Source organism: Lycorma delicatula, chromosome 1, assembly GCF_047948215.1.
Source record: "Lycorma delicatula isolate Av1 chromosome 1, ASM4794821v1, whole genome shotgun sequence".
NCBI lineage: Eukaryota > Metazoa > Arthropoda > Insecta > Hemiptera > Fulgoridae > Lycorma > Lycorma delicatula.
The window spans coordinates 29,710,898-29,732,570 of record NC_134455.1 but is presented as its reverse complement, the minus strand read 5'-3'; the positions used below and the strand labels follow the sequence as shown (position 1 = coordinate 29,732,570).

Genomic DNA, 21,673 nt, shown 5'->3' with positions numbered 1-21,673 from the left:
ATTTAGAAAAACCTTGGTGCAGCTTTTCAATTTATTTTAATTGAAATGTATGAATGTTACAGGAGACTAGGCTTATCAGAATATTTTTTGTAGCTGTTTCACCAAACTGTTATGCTGAATGTATTTTTTGTTGTTTTTTTTTTTTTTTTTTTACTGAACATCTAATATATTAATTTATATTTTTTCTCAGTTTCTTTGTGTTTACATTATATAAAAATATAATATATATATTTATGTAATATATACTGAAGTATATAAATACCTCAAGATTAAATACCATAAGTTTCTGTTGACTTCGTTTATTTAATTAACTGATGCACAACTAATTCTGTTTTAATTTTCCCAGACCGCCTCTGGAGAAATCAGCTGACAGGTTTGTTTCTAGAAAGTTTTTTAAAAGAAGAACAGCATTAAATACTTTAGTACTAAGGCCGTAAAGTTAATAGAACACATGTTATTAAATATTGCTATTATTTTTTTTTGTTAAATTAATTTAAAGTGTAGGTTTTTTTATTGCACATAAATGTAATGCATGTTAAGTAGAACATATGTAGGTTGCCTAGGCATCTTGTTCATTTATTTGTAATTAAACTAGCCAAAAAAATGAAGAATGGAACTAACAAAAGTATATGAGTTGGTAACACCTCTATTTTTCAACCATAAAGTTAAAATTTTGAATCCCTGTCACACTTTACACTTATCGCTCCCTACAAAATTCATCTTTCATCATAAAAGAAGTAGGGTGACTGTAGTCGACCTGTTGTTACAATAAAAATAAATATACAGATTATAATTTAGTTGCCTAAGAAATGTTGTTTTACCAACTAACAAGTCCCAAGACTTGAATTTTCTATTCTTTTTTCTTTGCAAGATTTTATTTTATAGAGGTTTATCCAGCAGCAGCTGATCTCTGGCTTATAATACTAATGAAGATTATTAAACATGTTTTGATATTATCAAAGAGTAAATAAATTGATTGAAAACTAAGGGTATTCTAAACACAGAGATAATTGTTCACTTGTTCTTTTAACTTATTGTGTGTGTTAATTAGAATTTTTATAATTTTTTTTAATACAAAAAACCATTATTATAGTGTGATCCCTGCATCTTATTTACATATCTGGAAATCATAAATTGCTGAAGTAATAAATTAGTAATCAAATATCAGTAGTAGTCACATGGGTTGTTACAAAGTATGGCTAAAAAAAAATGGAGAAATTACGATTTACATATGTTAGTAGACAGTTATAATTGGATTGATATATCTTGTGTAATTACTAACCTATAAAGATTTAAGGTAATTATGACTAATTTTAATGTTTATCAGTTAATTATGTTTTGAAAATTTATTACAACAAAAATATGTTTATTACAATTTCAGTGACATCCAATTTGCTAAAATTGTAAATAATTAAAAGTTCATTATTTTGTAGGAATACACAAAAAAGGAAGTTACTTTTGGTTATTTTGTTGTATACAGCCATAAGTACAAAATAAAAGTCAGAGTAATTATTATGTTTTTGTATTGGACATTTGATTTCCAACATAAGCAATTTAATTTGTTGTCTAATTAAAGTTCATGCTCTGTGTTTGTTTGAAAGAATGATTTTTCAAAAGAAAAAACTAATTTGATAAGTGGTTTGAAATTTAATTTTAATATGTAGAAATTATGATTCTATTCTTTGAATGTTAACTGTATATCTTAAAATTATTCATGCTTTGCTTGTAAATAGTGAATTTTTTCTTTTTTTATCAGTAATATATACTCAGAATACTGATTAAATCAACACTGGTTACCTGATTAATGTTTGCAGCATATGTCCTCTAATAATTAGAATTTTAAATTCTAATAAAAAAAATATTTTTTATTAGAATTTTTAGGGAATTGATATTTTTTATATCAATCCCCGTTCCAAATTCCAAGTCAGTTATAATCAAACATTTTGTAGCACTTTTTACATTATGTGTTTTCTTCATTTAGTCCCTTGATACTTTTTCACAATTTGTTTTGATCTTAGATCAGTTTCATACAGTTTTCCCTCTGTCTTTCAAAATCATTAGTCCATCTGCTCTTTGGTCTTCCTTTTCCTATTGTAGATGTTCAAAAATTGTGAATAAGCATTTTGTAGATCAAACTGTACATAATTCAAGCATCTTATTAATGCCACTGTACTTTTACAGTAGTATTAAAATTATTATGCATGGTATTAGAAAATTGATATGTTCAGAATTTATCATTGATTACTAGGTAGTGATTTAGATGTAATCAGTTAGTATGATCATTAATAGCTTAATACCAACAGCAACAAAAAATTTCAATTTTAGGAAAAGTACTCGATATTATCAATTTTGATGATCTAGAAAAATCAGTTTTATCTAAGTTTCAGCTAGTGGTATTTATCCTTGCATTTTTCTTACTTATTTTCCAAGGCTGAATCATTTTTTGGTACTTTTTTATTCATACCAAATAGTGCTAATCATCAATAATAATAACAATGGATTAAGGAGTCACCCATAATTGCCAACAGATGTATGAAAAAATGACAGTTTTTTCATACATAAAAAATTACAATATAAATAAACATTTTTTGACTGCATCGCAAGTTTGAAAGAGGTAGAAATAGATGCAATTATTGATGTATGGAAAAACAGAAAAAGTGAATCTACAAGAAAATTATTTGAGGATGGCTAGATCTGATAAAGATGAACTCAGGAACACCATGCAGATAGGCAAATAAATAACTACAGACAAATATTTAACTAGTGAACTCCTGAAGATAATTAGTGAAGAAAAAGAAAACTGTAAAAAAATATTGAAACTGTGTAATTAAATGACACACAAAAAACACATTGAATTTTTATTAAAATTTACGAATATTAACACTGATTTTAGTAATATTATTTTTAGTCAAATGGAGAAAAAAATAGTGAAAAAGAAATTCAAAAACAATGCAGCAAAAAAAGTCAGGTTGTTCTCAAATAACATAATTGAAACACTCCATTTGTTTGCGTGGTTTAGTATATTAAACAACTTAACAAAAACATAAAATTTATTTTGTATATTAGTATTGTGTGTTATACTTAATTCATTTGCATAAACGTTTTACTGATACAACCAGAGTATATTATTGGCAATCAGTCTTTAATGGTATCACAGAGAAATTAATTTGTTTTATAGCATTCTGCAAGTTTAAATTTCAGTATGAATCGGTAATATTTAATTGTATTTTTGCTGTCTATTATTTCAATAACTGGAAATGATTGCAAAAATGATTAAACTCTGAATTATTTTAGTTGTGGGAGTCACCATTTTATAAGGTTACCCTATTTAAAAATGTGAGCAGTGTTTTCCGTTTAATACTTTCTCATATAGCTCTTAAATTTTTTACAGCTTTGGACGTGATCCTCGAGGTCCTATTGCTCCTGATAGATTCCAGAGGGATCCAAGAGCTGGTGAGTTCCCTACTTATCAGAAGTTTTTATTAGGTTAAAGTTATCTCTAACATGAATTTAAGAAACAATTGTGGTAGTATAAATCTGTTTTTTTCTGATCATTTTTCTAATGCAATCATTTTAAAGCTTTCCAGTGAAGTAAATAATTAATTATTTAAATGTACTTAAAATTTATGTTTATGATTTGATGTAATTTTTATACAGGTATGGTCCCTGTACCTCCAGCTCCTGTGCCACGACCTGTAGCTCCACCAATACCTCCACAGCCAGTTGCACCTCCAGCTTCAATGCAGCAACAACCACGACTTCCTGCTGGTATTCCATCTGGTGCAACTGATCAGGAAAAGGTAAAAAAAATGTATTATTTACTAGTAATTTTCTGATGAGCGAGTTGGAGTCTTGTAATTTTTTTATATTTTACTTAGTTACTGAGACATTACCTATAACTACTTAAGATGGTTAATAAAAGATGCATAATTAATTATTCTTTTACAGTTAAATAGTCAATTAATTATGTTTTATTAATTATTAGAAAATAATTATAATTGGTACTTAATTGATATTCCATGAAATAAATGAGAATATTGAAAGACAACTTTGAAAATTTGGAGGCAGACAGTTATCTGTAATTTCAAGCTAAATTAATTCAAAATTCTTTCAGTGTTACCTTGTGTTTAAATTGATAAAAATTCACTGTGTAAGTATAATTTTATATTTATAAATATAGTAAGTTTATTTATAAATATTAAAAGTATATTTACAAATATACTTTTTTTGTTTTTAAAATAATTGTATTTTTTTATACAATGAAACAACTGGTACTGACAATTTCCTTTCTCTTTATTTTTAAATGTAAACCCTGCTTAGTATAACGATTTCTTTTAAAGTACCTATTAAAGTCTTCATATATTCAGTTAAATTATTTAAAACATTACACAAATCCCTTTGTACATTAAACACAAAATCAAAACTTGCAGTATATGCTTGCCCTAACCAGCAACGTTTGCTAAAATTTACTCATATAATTTAACTCTCTGATAGCTTTATCTACTTCATAAAGTAAAGGAACTTTTGAGTCAGATCCATCCTATATTATTATTTTATTACCAGTTAAGATTTTCAAACTGTTTTGCTGAAAATACTTCCTTAACAAATCCTTTGCTGCTAGTACAGCTGGTACAGAAATGTTTGATTGCACACCCAACTCTCAACTTATTATTTGCTATCTTTTGTGAACTATGATCATGTTTATCTGATAATTACAATACTTAAGACTAAATTTCTATTCCATATTTCCATGCCCAAGTTTTTAGTTTATGTGGTAAATTAATCATAAAAAATCTGATGTGGACACCACATGACTTCCTTATATCCCTGTTAAATTACATATACATTTGTTTAAATGAAAAGTACATAAAATTTTATTTCATTAATAACTTCTGATATTTTTTCATATTTTTTTTTTATTGTTGTTATTGAATTATTATTTATTGTAAAAACATTTTTACAATCAGAGGTTAATAATTATTAATAAATCAATTTATTTAAATTAAAGAAAAAGGAGATGAAATTGGATTTGAACCGATATACCACTTTCCCCTTGTAAGATCCAAATATTTCATTAATTAAAATTTTGTTTGGCTATAACTCTGGAACCAATGAAAATAAGTACCACTATCAAAAAGCTCTCAATGAGGGCTTATTACTGCAATTAAGAAAAAGTCCAAAATTCAAATTTTTCTGTATTTTGGGGTTTTTTTGGACCCTTTTGGTCCAGAGTCAATTGCAATCAAAAGGGGAGGTGCTCAACTAGATGTTAGAGCAGCTCTAAATCCAAAATTTTAACATCCTATGGCTAATTGTTTTTGAGTTATGCGAGATACATACGTACAGATGTCATACTGAAACTAGTCAAAATAGATTCAGGGATGTTCAAAATGGATATTTCCGTTGACATCTGAAAACCATAATTTTTCACAATCATACTTCCTTTAGTTCATACAAGGAACTAAAATGCATTAATTAATTGTATAATAAATCACTGGAATAATCAACACCTTTTATTGAATTTCTTAAAGATAAAACTGTTTTTGTGAATTTTGATAAGTGTTATTGATACAAAGTTGTTAATGGCCAACTCACGCAGTCAATCAGTGAAGAGTTTTCTTGTCCGAAACACGTAGAAGCGAACACAAAAATAATTTTCATTTTTGTAAAATTGATCATGATTCTAACATTTCAATAAAATGTTCCGATACAGATATTTTGATTAACTATTAGGAAATTTTCATAACATTATATCTATGGAGTTTCAGGTAAACGAAATGTAATAAATATTAATAAAATTTGTAGTTAATGGGTGAATCTCTCTACAAAGCACTTCCAGGATAATGCCTTTGGAGGATGTGATTATAATCCATCCTTTTTTAAAAAGGGAAAATTGCATCTATTTAAATTTCTTCAGAAATATGAAGAAATGCAAAAATCTTTTATAGAGCTCAGTAAATGTCAAATGTGTATGGGGTTACTAGTAAGAACCAAAATGCATTATTAACGGTTGCTTACTAGCAACCGTAAAGCTTGATTTAAATTATTATTGAAAAATTGCGAAATAAAAAATATTGATAAGCAGTTTAAAAAGAAACGTTTAAACAATTTTGATACAACAAGTTTTCTCCTTGCTATTTTGAATTTGAACAACACATTTTAAGAGTTGGCTATGTTTGTAATATCTGGCCAAGATCACACAAGTGAATGCCATTGCAATTGATACCGGAAGAACACGGATGACTTTTAAATAATGATAAATATGAATTTCTATGGTTTACTGGCAGTATTACCTTGTAGTATTAGTGAAATATTATGTAATGATGATAATGCTGATTATATTTCATAATGATGATACTGATTTGGAGGCAGAAATGTCAGATAGCAATATAAGTATAGATAATGATGATGAGGAAAGTTTGCATGGAATTGATAGCAATGATGTATAACATTGTATTGTATAAAAGATATGAGATTTTTTTCATCTAATAGCAATTATATTTTGTAAATAAAAAAAATTTATTTGAAAACCACTTTTGTTTCAATCAAGATTTTTTAAGGGAAAACTACAGATTTTTTCCACCTTTTTTCATATGAACATATACACTTATATGCAATGCACATATGAGTTGGCAGACATAGACCTTATGATTTAAATTTCCTCAAAATTTTCCAAACATTGAGGCATTATTTGCAAATAATAAAATTCTTATCTTAATTAATGTAAGTAATTAGGCGAATAATTGTTATTTGTTAATTACAATAAAATGCTGTAGTGGTTTTACGTAATACTTAGTAAGTAAAAATAGATATCTTTACTATGGTTTCAAAACATAAAATTTACTTCAAATAAATATGGATGTATAATAGTATATCGTCCAGTTATAATCATGAAGGTCGATAACTCCTGGGTATTGCTAACAAAAGTTGTAACGGTAGAGTTCTTTTACTTTTCAAGAAAGCTGATTAGAATTTATAAAAATCATTTTTAATTAATTATTATTAGGTTTTACATCATTGTTTTTAAAACTCATTTTAATGATCACACCAGATTGTTTTTGAAGGTTGTGGTGATATCGTTTCTTCAACATCAAAATTTTATTCATGCAGTAAAATACTAATACTTATCTGTTTGTAGGCAAAAATAAAACAGATATAATTGATGAATATGTTCATTTAATTATCCTTCAAGATATACCACCATGATGCTTTATTTAAGTTAGTAGAAAACATTAATGCACTGTGATATTTAAACTTTCACTACATACAAGGGCAGAGTGAAAAGTCCCTGGCTTGGATAAGAAAACAACATTTTTCAAGGAATATTTTGATTTTATTTCAACATAATCACCATTAGGGTCTATTCATATACTTAGCACAGTGTTCCACTAGAGTTTTTTTTGCTAATTTGGTACATCTACTTATCCAACTCCTTAAAATAACCATCTTCAGCGACAGTAACTTCATTGTTGGCTCTTCCCTCCAGGCCATTATTTTAGATTAGGAAACAAATGATAGTTACTGGGAGCCAGTTCAGGTGATTATGGAAGGTGTTTGAGTAATTTGAGCCATAATTTGTTGATTTTTGTCATTGTAATGACTGAAGTGTGATCTGGGGCGTTGTCTTGATGGAAAAACATTTTTTTGCAAATGATGTTTTTCCTTAATTAATTGCTGAGATACTTCAATCGGATCACATAATGTTCATCATGTATTGTTTCACCCTTCTTAAGATAATCAATGAAAATTATTCCACATGCATCACAAAAAAACAGTTGCCATAACTTTTTCACACAAAAAGTTGTTTTCACTTTTTTTGGAACAGGTTGACTTTTTTCAATCCATTGTTTTGATTGCTGTTTTATCTCGAGATTGTAGTGATGAACCCAAGTTACACAGATTGTCTCAAATTGGCGTAAAAATTCCTCTGGATTGCGCAGAAATGTTTTTTCAGCACTGTTTTTGGTCAGGTATGAGCAAATGCAGCACCCATTTAGTGCACAGCTTGTTCATGCCCAAATGTTCATTCAAAATATTGAGCATTCATTTTGTTGATGTGCTTATAGACTCTACCAACTCGCTCATTGTCACTTGTTGATCTACCAAAACAATTTTATGCACTTTTCTCTTTTCTGTCATTTCTGGGGTAGTCATTTCAAAAGGGTATCCACTTCGTGGTTCATCACTACTGCATGTTCAACCCATTTTAAACTCTGCAACCCAGCATTTAATTGTTGTATTTTAGGGAGAAGAGTCTCCCAATGCTATATCAACTACTTCTTTAATTTCCTTTTTGCACTTAGCCTTTCAGAAAAGAGTATTTAATCGTATTTTTAAAGAGTATTTAATGAATTTCTAGATTTTCCATTTTCCAAAAAATGCTCTAATTCTCCACTTTGCAGACTGTAAATATTGTACTAAGTGATATCGCAATACTGTTAAGAAATTAAGTGTACTAAAGTCATCTCTGTGATGTACTTAATGTTATGTGTGCGCGTGCACGTGCACAATAAAAAAAAATATATATATATATATGTTTTATATTGGATTAATCTAATCAAGAGACTGTATAAAGTTTAATTAAATTGCTGTAGAAAGTTACTTTTGTAATTATTTGTTTTTATTAGAATTGACCTTTATGATGAAGTGTTAGAAATAATTAATTTAAAAAAATATTAACACAATATTTTTAAATAATCAGTGGATGAAGCCATTACTTAATGAAAATCCATTATAACAAAAGAAAAAAAAGTGTTATTTTGTTTATTTTAATCATATTTATTTTATTGATATTGTTCACTAATTGTACAGATTGCAACATGTACATGCGAAAAAAAATTTTTTGTATCAGCAGCTGGTGTGATTTTTTAAATTAATTTTTTGAAAATCAAATAACTATTTTGTTTTCTCTTTTGTTAAACTATTTTAAAATTTCTTATTGCACAATAAACAATATTATTAATATTAATCATCTAATTCAATCATTTTATTTTATGTTTTTCCAGGCTGCTTTGATAATGCAAGTATTGCAGTTGTCTGATGAACAGATCTCAATGCTACCTCCAGAACAACGTCAGAGTATCCTTGTTCTTAAGGAACAAATTGCTAAAAGCACACAGCGATAAATTTTATGGCTAAACAAACTTTTTATTATTATTGTAACTTTTACATATTTTTAATGTTAATATGAGTAATTAATGATGATTAAAAGTGAAATAAAATTGTGGTTGTAAATTATATTTAATTAGTGGCTTCACTAGAAGCAGTAAAAGTCTTCACTTCCTCAGTAAAATAGACATCTCTACCATCTTTCAAACATTTCATGACATTAAAATAATATATCAAATCACCACTATAAAAATAATAGAAAAAATTTAATGAATCTTAAAGTAAAATAAAAATTTACAAATTTATTAGTTTTGTTTTATTAAGCTGTGTTGAGAAAATGATTTTTCAAATTTAAAATATTATTTAAAAAGAATTATTAAAAATTTAGTTAAGATGTAATTTTTGTTACGAGTAATAACTATATATAAAAAAAAATATTCCTTTCAACATGGATGCCCAAAAAATGAAATTGTGTGGAAGATGGGAATGTGAGCAGAATAAATGTAATTTACATTTTAGAAATTTCTCATTTTATGTGGTTTTCTTTTCATACCTTTTACTTTATCATATTTCCAATCTCCATGCCCTTTCTGGTGTTGAAAATATTCATGTTGTGAGTTTCTTTCTTGTGAGTGTTTTTGTTCTTGATTTGTTTGTTTAATTTTATCTTGTCTGTGGTGTCTTCTGATATAAGACCTTCAGATCCTCTCTTATTTCTCTGATCCATCTGCATTCTGTCTTTGTGTTTTGCAAGTTGAGATTGTACTTTAACCAGCTTACCAGTTGTTTCAGAAGTGTCAAATCTTGCATCCTCATGATATCCAAAGAATCCCAGTCTCCTCTTACACATGGTACTAGTGATGGGTTCTAACTCTGTACACAACTTATTTCGGCATGATCCACCACTACCCATCTTTCTGGTACTTATTGTTTGTACAGGTTCTTATTATTCTTTTGATTTTCCGGAGTCTGTCGGTCTTTGATTGTTTGGTCAGGTGGAAGAGTGTTTCTGCTGCATATATGGCTTGTGATTTATAACTTTGTTGTAGTGTCTTATTTTTGCATTTATGGATAGACATTTATTACTGTAGATGTACCAGGTTAATTTTTGTGCTTTAGTTAGTTTGTTCTTGTTTTGGTTGAGGTTTTTTTTATTTAGGTTATTTGTTATTATTTCTATGAGGTATTTAAATTTGGTTACTATTTTGACTTTATTACCATTTATTTTTACTTCTTTTAATTGTGTTTGTTTTTGGGAGGAAATTTCTGCCTTTTTGAATGATATTTTAAGTCCAATTTTATTTGCAATGTTTTCAAGTTCTAATATCTGTATTTTAGTTTCGTCAATGTTTGCTAGCAGTGCCAAGTCCCTGGCAAAACCAAAGCATTTTGTTTTTATTTTTGGGGATGTTTTTTGAACTATTCCCTCATTACCCTTTCCAGAGGACAATTGAACAGTAATGGTGAGAGTCCATCACCTTTACACTGCCCTGTTTTGATCTGAAACGGAATATCTACTTAAGATTTCTGTGCTTACTTACTGTTAATGGCCAGATTATGGTTCTCATACATAATTAGTAGGGTTGGGGGTTGCATTTTTGGAGTTGTTTTTGAAGGTTTTACGGTGTTGTTTTGAATTCTTCTTTTACTGATTTCAGTGTGTCTTTATGGTGTTGTCTTTTTATTTTCCTTACAGTTTCTTTTCTTTGTTTTACTAGATTTTGGAAGGATGGATATGATTTTTGCAATTGGTGTAATAGCCATACTCGATGTCCCTTCTCCACTGTTTCATCACATTCGCTGTTCTACCATTGATGCTTTTTACAGCGTTTTATTGGGGACAAGTTCTGCAGTTTGTTTAAGGTTGTTGACTAGGCCTTCGAGGTTATCCATGATTGTTATTTTTTTGGTTGCATTTTGGTAATTTTCATTCCTGATTAGTTGGATAAGATTTATTTTTCTTTTAGTTTTAGGGTCTTGGTTTTGTTGCTTTCTTTGGGGAGTGAATTTAATTTTGATTGCGTAGTGAACTGAGCCTGTATCTACTCCTTGGAGGACTTTTACATTGTAGATCTCTTTGGTGGTGTTTGTCCATGAAGACATGGTCTAGTTGCCATTCTCCTTTAGTGTACTTGGGGTGTTTCCAGATTTTGAGGATTCCTCTTCAAATATGTGGATTTATAGATTAGGTTGTAGTTTCTGCAGAGATCAATGAGCCTGTCTAATTTCATTTGTTCTCTTTTGAGCAGGCCATTTTCCGATGATGTCACAGTATCTTCTTTCTCTGCTAGTTGAGAGTTGAAGTCTCCAATTAGTTGTTTAATATGATTTTTGGGGATGTTATTTATGGTTTGGTCAAATAGTCCCATTACTTTTTTGTTTCTTTATGGTCTTTCAGAGATTTGTTATTATTATTAGTGCAGCCGTGGCCATTTATTATGGTGTAGATTTGTTATTAGATGCTTTTAAATTGATTGTTTACATTCTTGGGAATTATGACTTGAATTCTTATACAGACTTTATTATTTTGAGGCTAAACAAAAAACCTATTTCAACCAATGAGACAATTTTATTCACTCTCTCTCCAAGTATACCTTTATAGAGCCTATATCCTTGAGATTCCATGTCGCCTGGTCAATGTTTCTTATTTCCCTGCAGTCCCATGATGATAATTTTGTGTTGGTTCATTAGGTCGGTTATTATTTTTAGTTTACCAGTTTGCATAAATGACTTTACATTATGTGTGGAAATATAGATGATTTGCTTCAGTTTGATTTTGGATTGTTCTTGTTCATGTGTGCAGCATTAGGGCATTTCAGGGCTTCCGATCGCATGTTATCTTCAAAGTGGCAGCCCTTCATATCAAGTGATGCCTTCTCAGAACTCTGGTGTTGCTTGGTTCAGCCATTGGTATTCATTAAAAGACCTTTCATGGTTGACTATGAAGGTCATCTGTGGTGGGACTAAATCCCAAGTTATAATTCCAGATGTGATCTAGTGAGGTGGTAGTGGAGTATGACTAGATAATAGATAAAGTTGTGAAGTTTGGTTAAATTCAGTTCACTGAACAAATTTCTTCTATTTGTTCCAGATATATCCAGGTGCACCTTGTGAAGGTCAATCTGGCTTTTGTTAAAGTTTTTATTTTGGAGGAATTTAAAATTCTGATGCTAAACATTACACCCTGTGGATTTCTTTTATAAAACAGGAAAAAAAATTTTTACAGCTTATCCGAGCAAATTATATTTGATGTTATTTTAGTGATTAGTGCAACGATACCGTACAATTGCATTATTTAGAATTCAAAACTTCTACTTTTACTGTTTCTCAAAATAAGTGATTTTGATAAGTGAAATTCTTTTGCACATTTTAAAGTAGGTTTCCCTTCAACTTACTGAGGTATAAAAGTAGAAGGTTCAAAATACTTCTTGTCAGGAACCTTTGATTTTGATTTATAATATATTACGCATTTGTATATTGTATTTCTTTTCTTTTTTTTTTCTTTTTGAGTCCTTGTCTAACAAACTTCATATTTTAATCTTTATTTTATGTTCTGTTTTTAGCAGATATTTAAGAATTTTAATCATGATGAAAATATTTGTACTAAGGTTGTTGTATCAGCCCTCAGACTAATGAACTGATTTACTAGGTTTTTCCTATAGAATATTTTGCATGAAATTAAGTCAGCAGATTTTTCTTGGAGAAATTGGAAGGTAAAGGAAAAAAGTAGTTTTTTACAAACATCTCTTTCTACATAAAATATTAAAAATTAAGTAAGAAAGTTTAAAAAGAACTAACAAATAATTTATAAAAATATATGAACTGCTTTCATGTAAAATACAATCAAAATGTTAAAAACTTCTATATGATATTGAACCAGACATAAAAGAAGCATAATTCAGATTTATACCACATTATGAACAGCTATTTTAATGATTTCTATAAAAATCTATTACTAATAACTAAGTAATACTTCACCTTTCATTTGCTTGTTTTGGTTCCATACCTAATCGTTATTGATCCTAAAAATGTATGTATGATTAGCAAGCCTGTCTGATTCAGTGGTGCCATCTCTACCATTCATATGAACGTTGTGGATTCAAGTCCTGCTCAGCCATTACATTTTCTACAAAATTCATTATCATCCATCATAGTTATTGTTATCAGTAGTATTACCATAGTATTATTATCCAGGTAACAGCCACTGTATTGTTACTTGTTATTACTGTATAAATAAATTAATATTTTGCTAAAAATTAACAACCCTTAGTATCTATTTTTATCATCATAATCTCGTGTTCTGGCTGTTGGCATGTCCCTTACACCACCGCTGTATCTCAAGCCTTCTTCATCCCCTTGTAGTTTCCAAGCTTCACTTTGTGTTAAGTTTCACCTTCATTCTATGTCTGCCTTGCTTCTGATTTCCTATTGACCCTTTCAATGCAGTTGTTAAAATTCCTATTCCTCTAATCCAACATTTCTCAAACTTTCAGTATTTCCGACCCAATTTTCAATCATAATTTTCATCACACCCCCCTCTCATCCAATAATAATGTATTTTAACACAAAAACTATACTACATTCTTAATTAAAAACTTTACAAATTCCCAAGAATAAGTAAATTTATTGATATTTGGCAATACTGATCCACTGCATTTACAAAACCAGAATCGATACTTCTCTATTTCTCTCTGTCTTACATCCACCATATCGGACATTCTCACGGCTTCGCAAAAAGTTCCGATTTGTCTTGAATATTCTGGAACATTTACGCAAACATGTATAAATGCTGCACCTTATTCAATTCCAGCCAGTCTCAGTCGAGTCGATCCTTCTATTGCTATCAAATCTATTGTTAATGTGTATGTTGTAATTTGCATCTTAATTGCATTTCACAGTTTTAAATATTTATGGCAGTAAATTTACATAAAATCATGGATTAATTTTTAAGTGGGTGTAAGCAAGTATTAGACAATACTGAAGCATCAACAAGTGCACAGATGGCATGGTTCTGAAAATAAAATCAAGAAAATATTCTCGAGAATACTTAAATTTTGGGTTTACCAGTACTGAAGGAAATGAAGAAGAAAGACCCCTTTGTGTCAATTGCTCAAAAATTTTGGCAGCTGACAGCATGAAATCTAATAAACTTAAACGACATTTGGAAATGCTTCATAATGGGTACAAAAACAAACCTCGAGAATTCTTCAAATTAAAATTTAAAAAATATGAAAAGCAAACATAATTTTTAAAAAAACTTTGTGAATGAAAAAGCTTTACTTGCCTCTTAAGTTTCATATAAAATAGCCAGTTGTAAACAAGCCTCACGCCATTTGTCAAGAACTTATTTTGCCTGCTGCGATTCAGATTGTAGAAACTATATTTGCAGATAATTTTGCCAAACAGCTGCAGTCTATACCTCATTCAAATGATACTGTTGCCTGCCGAATTGGTGATATAACTGAAGATGTAAGCATCAGCTTTTTGGGAAGTTGCGTGACAAATTGTTTTCAATTCAGCTTGATAAGCCAATAGGTAGCAATAAAGATGCTCATTTCATTGCCTATGTTTGATTTTGTGATGGTATGTCAGCACTAGAAGAACTGTTTTTTTTCACTGTTTTGGACTGTTTGCACTTTTTTTGCAGTTTTTTGCACTGAAAACAAGAGCATTTCGTATATTATTACCATTTTCAACACCTTCGGTTTCCTACCTTGTGAAACCAATTTTCTGCAGTGGCTGCTTTGAAGACAAAATATAGATCTTTGATAAATATGAAAAAAGAACTCAAGAGTGTCTATTTCTAACATTAAACCTTCCTTTGAAAAACTTTACTCTGCAAGACAAGCCAAAGAGAGTCACTAATAAATTAAGATTGTTTTTAATTTGGTATCAATAGGTTAATTATTAAATTCATTGTCTAGTACTGATACAACCCTATTTATAAGTGTATATACATTTAGTGTAAATGTGTATTTACATTACGTCCTAATACATTATGTCAGAATGTATTTTGTTTTGCTTTCCTTTCAGTAAATTAATAATTTTTTTAAATATTTTCTTTTTGATATACTCATGCCCTCCATTTAGTGTTACCATGCACACCACAGGTTGAGAAACACTGCTCTAACCATATGTCCTAACTAGTTTCTTTTTGTGTACTTCCCATATAAGTGCTAATTTTTCTTTAATCATGTTCATTACTTTCTCATTCCTCACTTTATCTTTCCATCTTACTTGTTCATTCCCCATATCTCAAAAGCCTGAATCCAATTCCTTTCCCTCTGTGTCATCATCATGCTTCACTTACATGCAATAGGATACAGTTTTCCTCATTCTGATTCTTCAAAATTTTCTAAGTTCTATTTCTTAATTACCTTCATTTTCGCTATTCTCAGTTATATCATAAATAGCACATGATTGATATCTGCACCTGGTAATCCACTGACTTTCTTAAAAGCAATTGTATACCTTTAATCTACTAAGATATCTACTTGATAGTGAGATTTATCTCCTTTTACAATATTTGAACCAAGTGTTGGTTATAAATAATTTTTTTCTGTTGGTAAAATTCTACTAATCTGTTCCTCTTACATTCCTTATCCTTAAAGATAAATTTTCCTACCATACTTTCCACTTCACCTTCTGTGACCATTTCTTTCCAGTCTCCCATCAGTACTTTCCACAGTCCTTTTGGGATTTTATTTTATATTTAATCCTTTCATAGATCTCTTCAATATCATCTTCATAATTCATTATTGGCATTTATACTTGCACTATAACTAAATCTTTTAATAACAAACTATCATTTATATAACATACTTTCTGCACCCATTTTGACATTTCATTCCTCATAATTGTCACCACTTCATTTCTTTCTTTCTTCCTGAATATACTATATTAACTTCTCCCTGTCCTTGCCATCTTACTTCACTTAGTCCAGATATTTCTACTTTATTTATATTCTTCTTCTTGAGATTCTCTAACTTTCCACTTTTAACAAAGTCTTGACATTCCAAGTTCCTATTCACAATCATTCCTTTAACTTCTTTTGTTGTTTATTCTGGAGATCCGAATGTAAAGTTATTTTAACAACGGAATATTTAACTGAAGAAGCCAGTACCATAGCATAATGCAAGGTGTTATCACTAGGATCTTTAATACAGTGGTTTTCATCGCCTTCTGCATTCTAATCCAATTGCTGCCTGAAGAAGTTCCTTCACTTTTGGGGGCAGTTTCCCACTCCCAGGGCAATAAAGTGTTCTATACCTAATACTGCTCATCCACCTCTAAGGAGACACTTGTTTACGCCAATGCGTAAAGTAGCTTTAATCCAATAAATTCAAGGTCTTCTCGTAGTGTTAAGTTCACCGTAATTTTCTATTTTGTCTGCTGTAGTCTTAATGATTCATAAAAACAATTCCTATTTAGCCAAATTAGTCATAACTGTTTTGCTATCTCCAATTTTAATGTTGTTGTCAAAGTTTCTAAAAGTCTAATTATCTTTATCTGCGATGATGTCATTCCTCAACGTGTTCGTATTCAGAAACTATTTTATTAGTCATTATACGTAATTGTTTTAATAGTCTGCTTGTTTATAAAAAAAATCTTTGTTATGTTTATCGTTCCCGAATTCCCCACGTTTCTCTAATCGTTCCCAAACTTCCTGTTTATGCTGTTTCTTTCCCGCACTAACACTTGCACACTACCTGTTGTCGTCAACACACACACACTCTTCTGTCTACGGACTAGTTTGCTTCCCCTTCTTCTCATCACACCACCTTCGGCAGTGCAGGTCAGACTTCTACTGTGTGCAGATGTTCTGCCTGCGACTCGTTCTCGTTTTCTTTCTCGTGATTTCACTATTCTTTAAGTGTCGTCTGAAATTTTCCAGTCTTAAAAATCTGAATTTTTGTTTTTTTTTCATTTTTAAAATTAAAACCTACTTTTTTTTATTTGGTGGTGATAATAGTTAATAGAAGGTCTGAAATATTGAACATCTTATTTTAAATATTAATAAGTATCAAAACTAAAAAACAATTTCTGCTGGTTGAAAAAAAAAAATGTCTTGGCGTACATTTGTGTTTTGTGGTTTAACTTTTTTGTGTGTACATTTTTATCAGTGTTTTAAGTTTTTTATGTTGTTTTCAGACATTACTGCCTTACACCAGGTTGTATGTTTAATAATAGACTACTAGTTTTGCTTAATTTCAGGTTAAATTGCTCCTAATACAGTTTAACTGTTAAAATAAAAATTACAAAAAGAAATGGGTCTTCAGATTTTTGTTACATAATTATTTTCCTGTGGATTTAATTTTTCTTTTAAAAGTAAATTATTAAATATTGTAAATTTTATAGTTTGTATATGAGTGAACATTTTGAGACTGAACTAAACTAGATAATAATGATGTTAATAAAGTCCAATACTTTGGCAAACGAGCTATGTTTCATTTTTTGTTGTAATTTACCCAACACTTGTAATGGGGAAGCACCTTATACAGGAGTAACTCTGTTAGCCACTTATATATATATATATATATATATATATATTAAAAATTATTAATATATACAGTTGTTATCCCCTCACTATCACGGGGAGGTGATTGAATTATTCCTTCACCTAATCTAGGACTTTAAATGCATTTCCTAGATTCTTCCATACTTTTAGAGGCTATACCCATATGTTCCTGTGTATTCCCAAAGGTTTCCATTTTCTCAGATGCGGATAATTTGTATAACAAATAAAGAGGGTAATTTAAATAAAAACCTCTAGGGTTTAGGGGGTATTAACACCCCTTAGTATGGGTTAAATTTTGAATAGCATTACAACCACCATCAAAGAACATACTACTGCATGCCAACATAGTCTCAACATTATATGATAACAAAAAATGTATTATCACTTTACATGACAATTGAATAAAATCTTCCAGTTTTAATGTATATCCTCACTGCCCCACTAATTATTCTCTCTTTTGTAAAAAAAATACGTATAATAATAGTTGAACACTAACACTGTTAAATTTATGACTTCACTATGATGTTATCAATACTGAAGATCATTAGAACATACCCCCAAAAATTATTTTAATTATAGCTTCTACTGTCAGGAAGAATGCTTCTATTTAAGCACATACTAATAATTTTTGGTGTGATGATATTGTCAATAAAATATTTTGGATTTAAGAATTGTTTTTTGATGTTAACAAATTTTTGGAAACATGTCAACTACATTGCTATTAGGCTTTCTCTTCACAGTAAACCTCTGGCCACATCTACTGTTAAGTAATTAATTTTACTACTACATCGTTGTTGTCAAAGCTATGATTGATTGTCTGTGTAGTGTCAGTTAATTTTATTGCTTACACTAAGAAAGACTGAATGTGTATTGACGTAATCATAAGGTGCAATTCAGTTCTTTTGACTAATGTAATAAAAAATTTTGTTAAAGCAGTAGGTCAGTTTCTACAGATTCTCTGCAGATGAATAGGTACACACTCTTCTACAAAAATTGTTAGAAATAGGTACAATTGATACAGCCAGTAACTGGTTTAGAACCATCCTGATCCCCATAGAGGAAGATACCCTCCTTGTGATGATCCAGGTCACCACAATACCCCCTCCATTCCCAGCGCTGAGAGGCTTTACAGAAGGTTGTCTTAGACCAGATAAACCTGATTACATATTAGTCATCAATTTGGCCTCTGTCAGGATGCCACTGATACAGATCCCTCGGCAGACATTTACATCAGTGTATTACACACCCTTCGTATAGTTTCCTTCAACCACAACCACCATAGTAGGTACCACAGAAAAAGGTAATAGTAACTCAGAAAAAAGAGATTAGGTGTATGGAAAGAATGGAGAAATATAATACTTGTATCCAATTTTGTAATACTCTACTTTAATGTTGGTCATTTCATTATTTACTTATGAAATAATGGTCACCCATAACTATAATACAAGAAATAGAATGTTAAGTTTGTAACCTTACATTATTACATAACTTTAGGTTACATTACATAACTTACATTATTTGAATGTAAGTTATTTTATGTATACTCAAATATGGAAAAATTTCATATGACATTGGTACTTTTAATGATAGGACAAATGTTAAAAAAGCACTTTTTACCCTGTTGAAAAATTCATTTTTCTTCCCAATCATATGTAAGTCAGTTTCAGGTTTAGGATTAAATTTAAGTGTACCTTTGACTTGCTCTCTACTTAGAACTGACCCTCTAACCCAGAATATGTCAGAGGCTCTGAACTACTGAAGTGAAGCAGGTAAATGGATAGGTTACCTGTCTTTAGTTAACATAGTAATTTAACCTCATACAACCTGTTAATGAGTCTGATGGTGTTAAAGGATGAAATGCCTTGATTTCCAGATACTGGTAATACCATTCTAATATGTCTCTTAGTTGATGTAGTTGTGAAAAAGAATGATATTAAATGGGTTGTTTGTCAGTTTTCCTATCTCACTTAACTGAAAATCAAAGAAAAAAGTAACAACAGCCTTAAGTGAATTAATACTACACCATACTGCTTCTATTTAGGTGGTTCAAATATTTTACAATCAGCCATCACCAAGATCCATACTAAAGTGACTTATGGTACTATGAGTGTTAATCGTAATTAAAATATCTATGAGAAAACTATATTCTTGAAAAAACTCCTCAGTCGGAGACTGAGGAGACACAGTCGGGACTGAATTTGGTCATACCGTGAGTATGACCAAATTCTTGATAACATGAGAGCCAGAAAATGCTTTACTCACTAGAACGTTTGAGTATTCTCTTATTTTCATTCATCTCAACCAGTACCTCACATACATACTGAGCTTTGGTATTTTTTACCTACTACATCTATTACAACTGAACCAAATGAATCGCAGCAATTAGGCCTTAAATTAACAGACCTTGTTGAATCGCCTAATCCTTCTGTGCATCCAATAATATCTTTGTCCAAAAAAAACAACACAACAGTTATCCGTTACTTCCTTTGTTACAAAACCTTTCCCTCAAAGTAAAAACCGAGCGTTAGATATTTAATTAATTAGGTTAATAAGTAAAGGATATCAACCTATTTCAGTCGTTGAGGTGAAGAATTCAAGAAGTTTGTTCACATGTTAAACCCTGGGTATTCGCTTCCTTGTCGGAAAACAATTACAACTAGTTTAATTCCACAATTATATGATAGTATTTCTTGTGAGATTCGTAAGTCATATAATATAGAAGCATGCGCAATAACCACTGAAAGTTGGACATCAGTTTCAAATAATAATTATATGGTCATAACTATCCATTTCATTGACCATGATTGCAATTTAAAAACCCAATTACTTGTATGGAAATCTGTAGTCAACATACCGCTGAAAACATTGCCATTGAATCACATGGTAAATTCAATGAATGGGCTATTATTGACAAAATAGGAGCAGTTGTTAGTGACAATGCAGTAAATTTAAAAGCTGCTATTCGCAATTGTCAGCTACGTCATATTCCTTGCTTAGCGCATACAATTAATTTAATTGTCCAAGCAGCAGTGTCTGAAGTAAAACAATTGTGGTAAAATCGAAGGCAATTGTCAAATTTTTTAAACGAAGTTCCAAACTGCAAAACATGCAGCGACAAATGAATTTAAAAAAATTAAATCAGGAAGTGCCTACCTGATGGAACTCACTCCTGCACATGTTTAATAGATTATTAGAAACAAAAGAACCACTAATTTCGATTATCGCTTTGGTGAATTCTATTTTTAATAATATTACATTTGATGAGTGGATAGTTATAGCTGAAATGTGCAAATTATTGTAAATGTTTGAAGAGATAACTATTGAAATAAGTTCTCAAAAAACTGCCACTATTTCAAAAATCTGTTTATTAATGTGAGCGATGACAAGACATGTACTTAAGACTAAATCTTCTACTCAAAATTCTGAAATCGTTAAAGTATGTAACAAGATGTTAGACCAACTGCAACATAGATATAAGATGTTGAAAATAATAATATTTTGCCTGAAAGCATGCTATTAGATCCTCGCTTTAAAGATGAGGCATTTTACCAAAATGCTTACACAAAACTTTCACAGAAAGTTCGAAGTATTTAGATCGAACAAGGCGATAGGTTTGAAACCGAACAAGAAATTATTGAACCCTCTATTTCAACTGCATGGGAAGATTTTGTTAAAAAAGTAATACCAATTCAAACCCAACAGCAGCAGGAATTTTAGAGCTAGATAAATATATAAATGAACCGCTTCTCTCAAGAACACAAAATCCTCTCTCTTGGTGGAAAGAAAGGCGGTTAATTTATCCAAGATTATTCAAAATAATGCAAACTAGACTTTGCATTCCTGCAACTTCTGTTCCATGTGAACGAATTTTTTCAAAAGCGGGACAGTTAATAACAGAAAGGCGAAATAAACTTGCATCAAAGAATTTCGAAAAAATTATATTTCTACATGTAAATATTTAAAATACTATAAAGTTTGTTTGAAAGGTATTAACTAATTATTTATTTTGATTAATTTTTATTAATATTTTTTTGTGATAATAGAACT

General features: G+C 30.0%; 1 protein-coding gene across 1 annotated transcript in view; it reads left to right on the top strand.

Moving 5' to 3' along the window:
- Nucleotides 1-9,630, top strand: part of CstF64 (cleavage stimulation factor subunit 2 CstF64) — a 70,818-nt gene extending 61,188 nt beyond the window's left edge. The window contains exons 8-10 of the mRNA XM_075382236.1: nt 3,392-3,453; nt 3,658-3,800; nt 9,006-9,630. Of these exons, the coding sequence (XP_075238351.1) occupies nt 3,392-3,453; nt 3,658-3,800; nt 9,006-9,125 (325 nt within the window). The 3' untranslated portion in view covers nt 9,126-9,630. The remainder of the gene's footprint in view (nt 1-3,391; nt 3,454-3,657; nt 3,801-9,005) is intronic.
- The last annotated feature ends 12,043 nt before the right edge of the window (nt 9,631-21,673 follow it).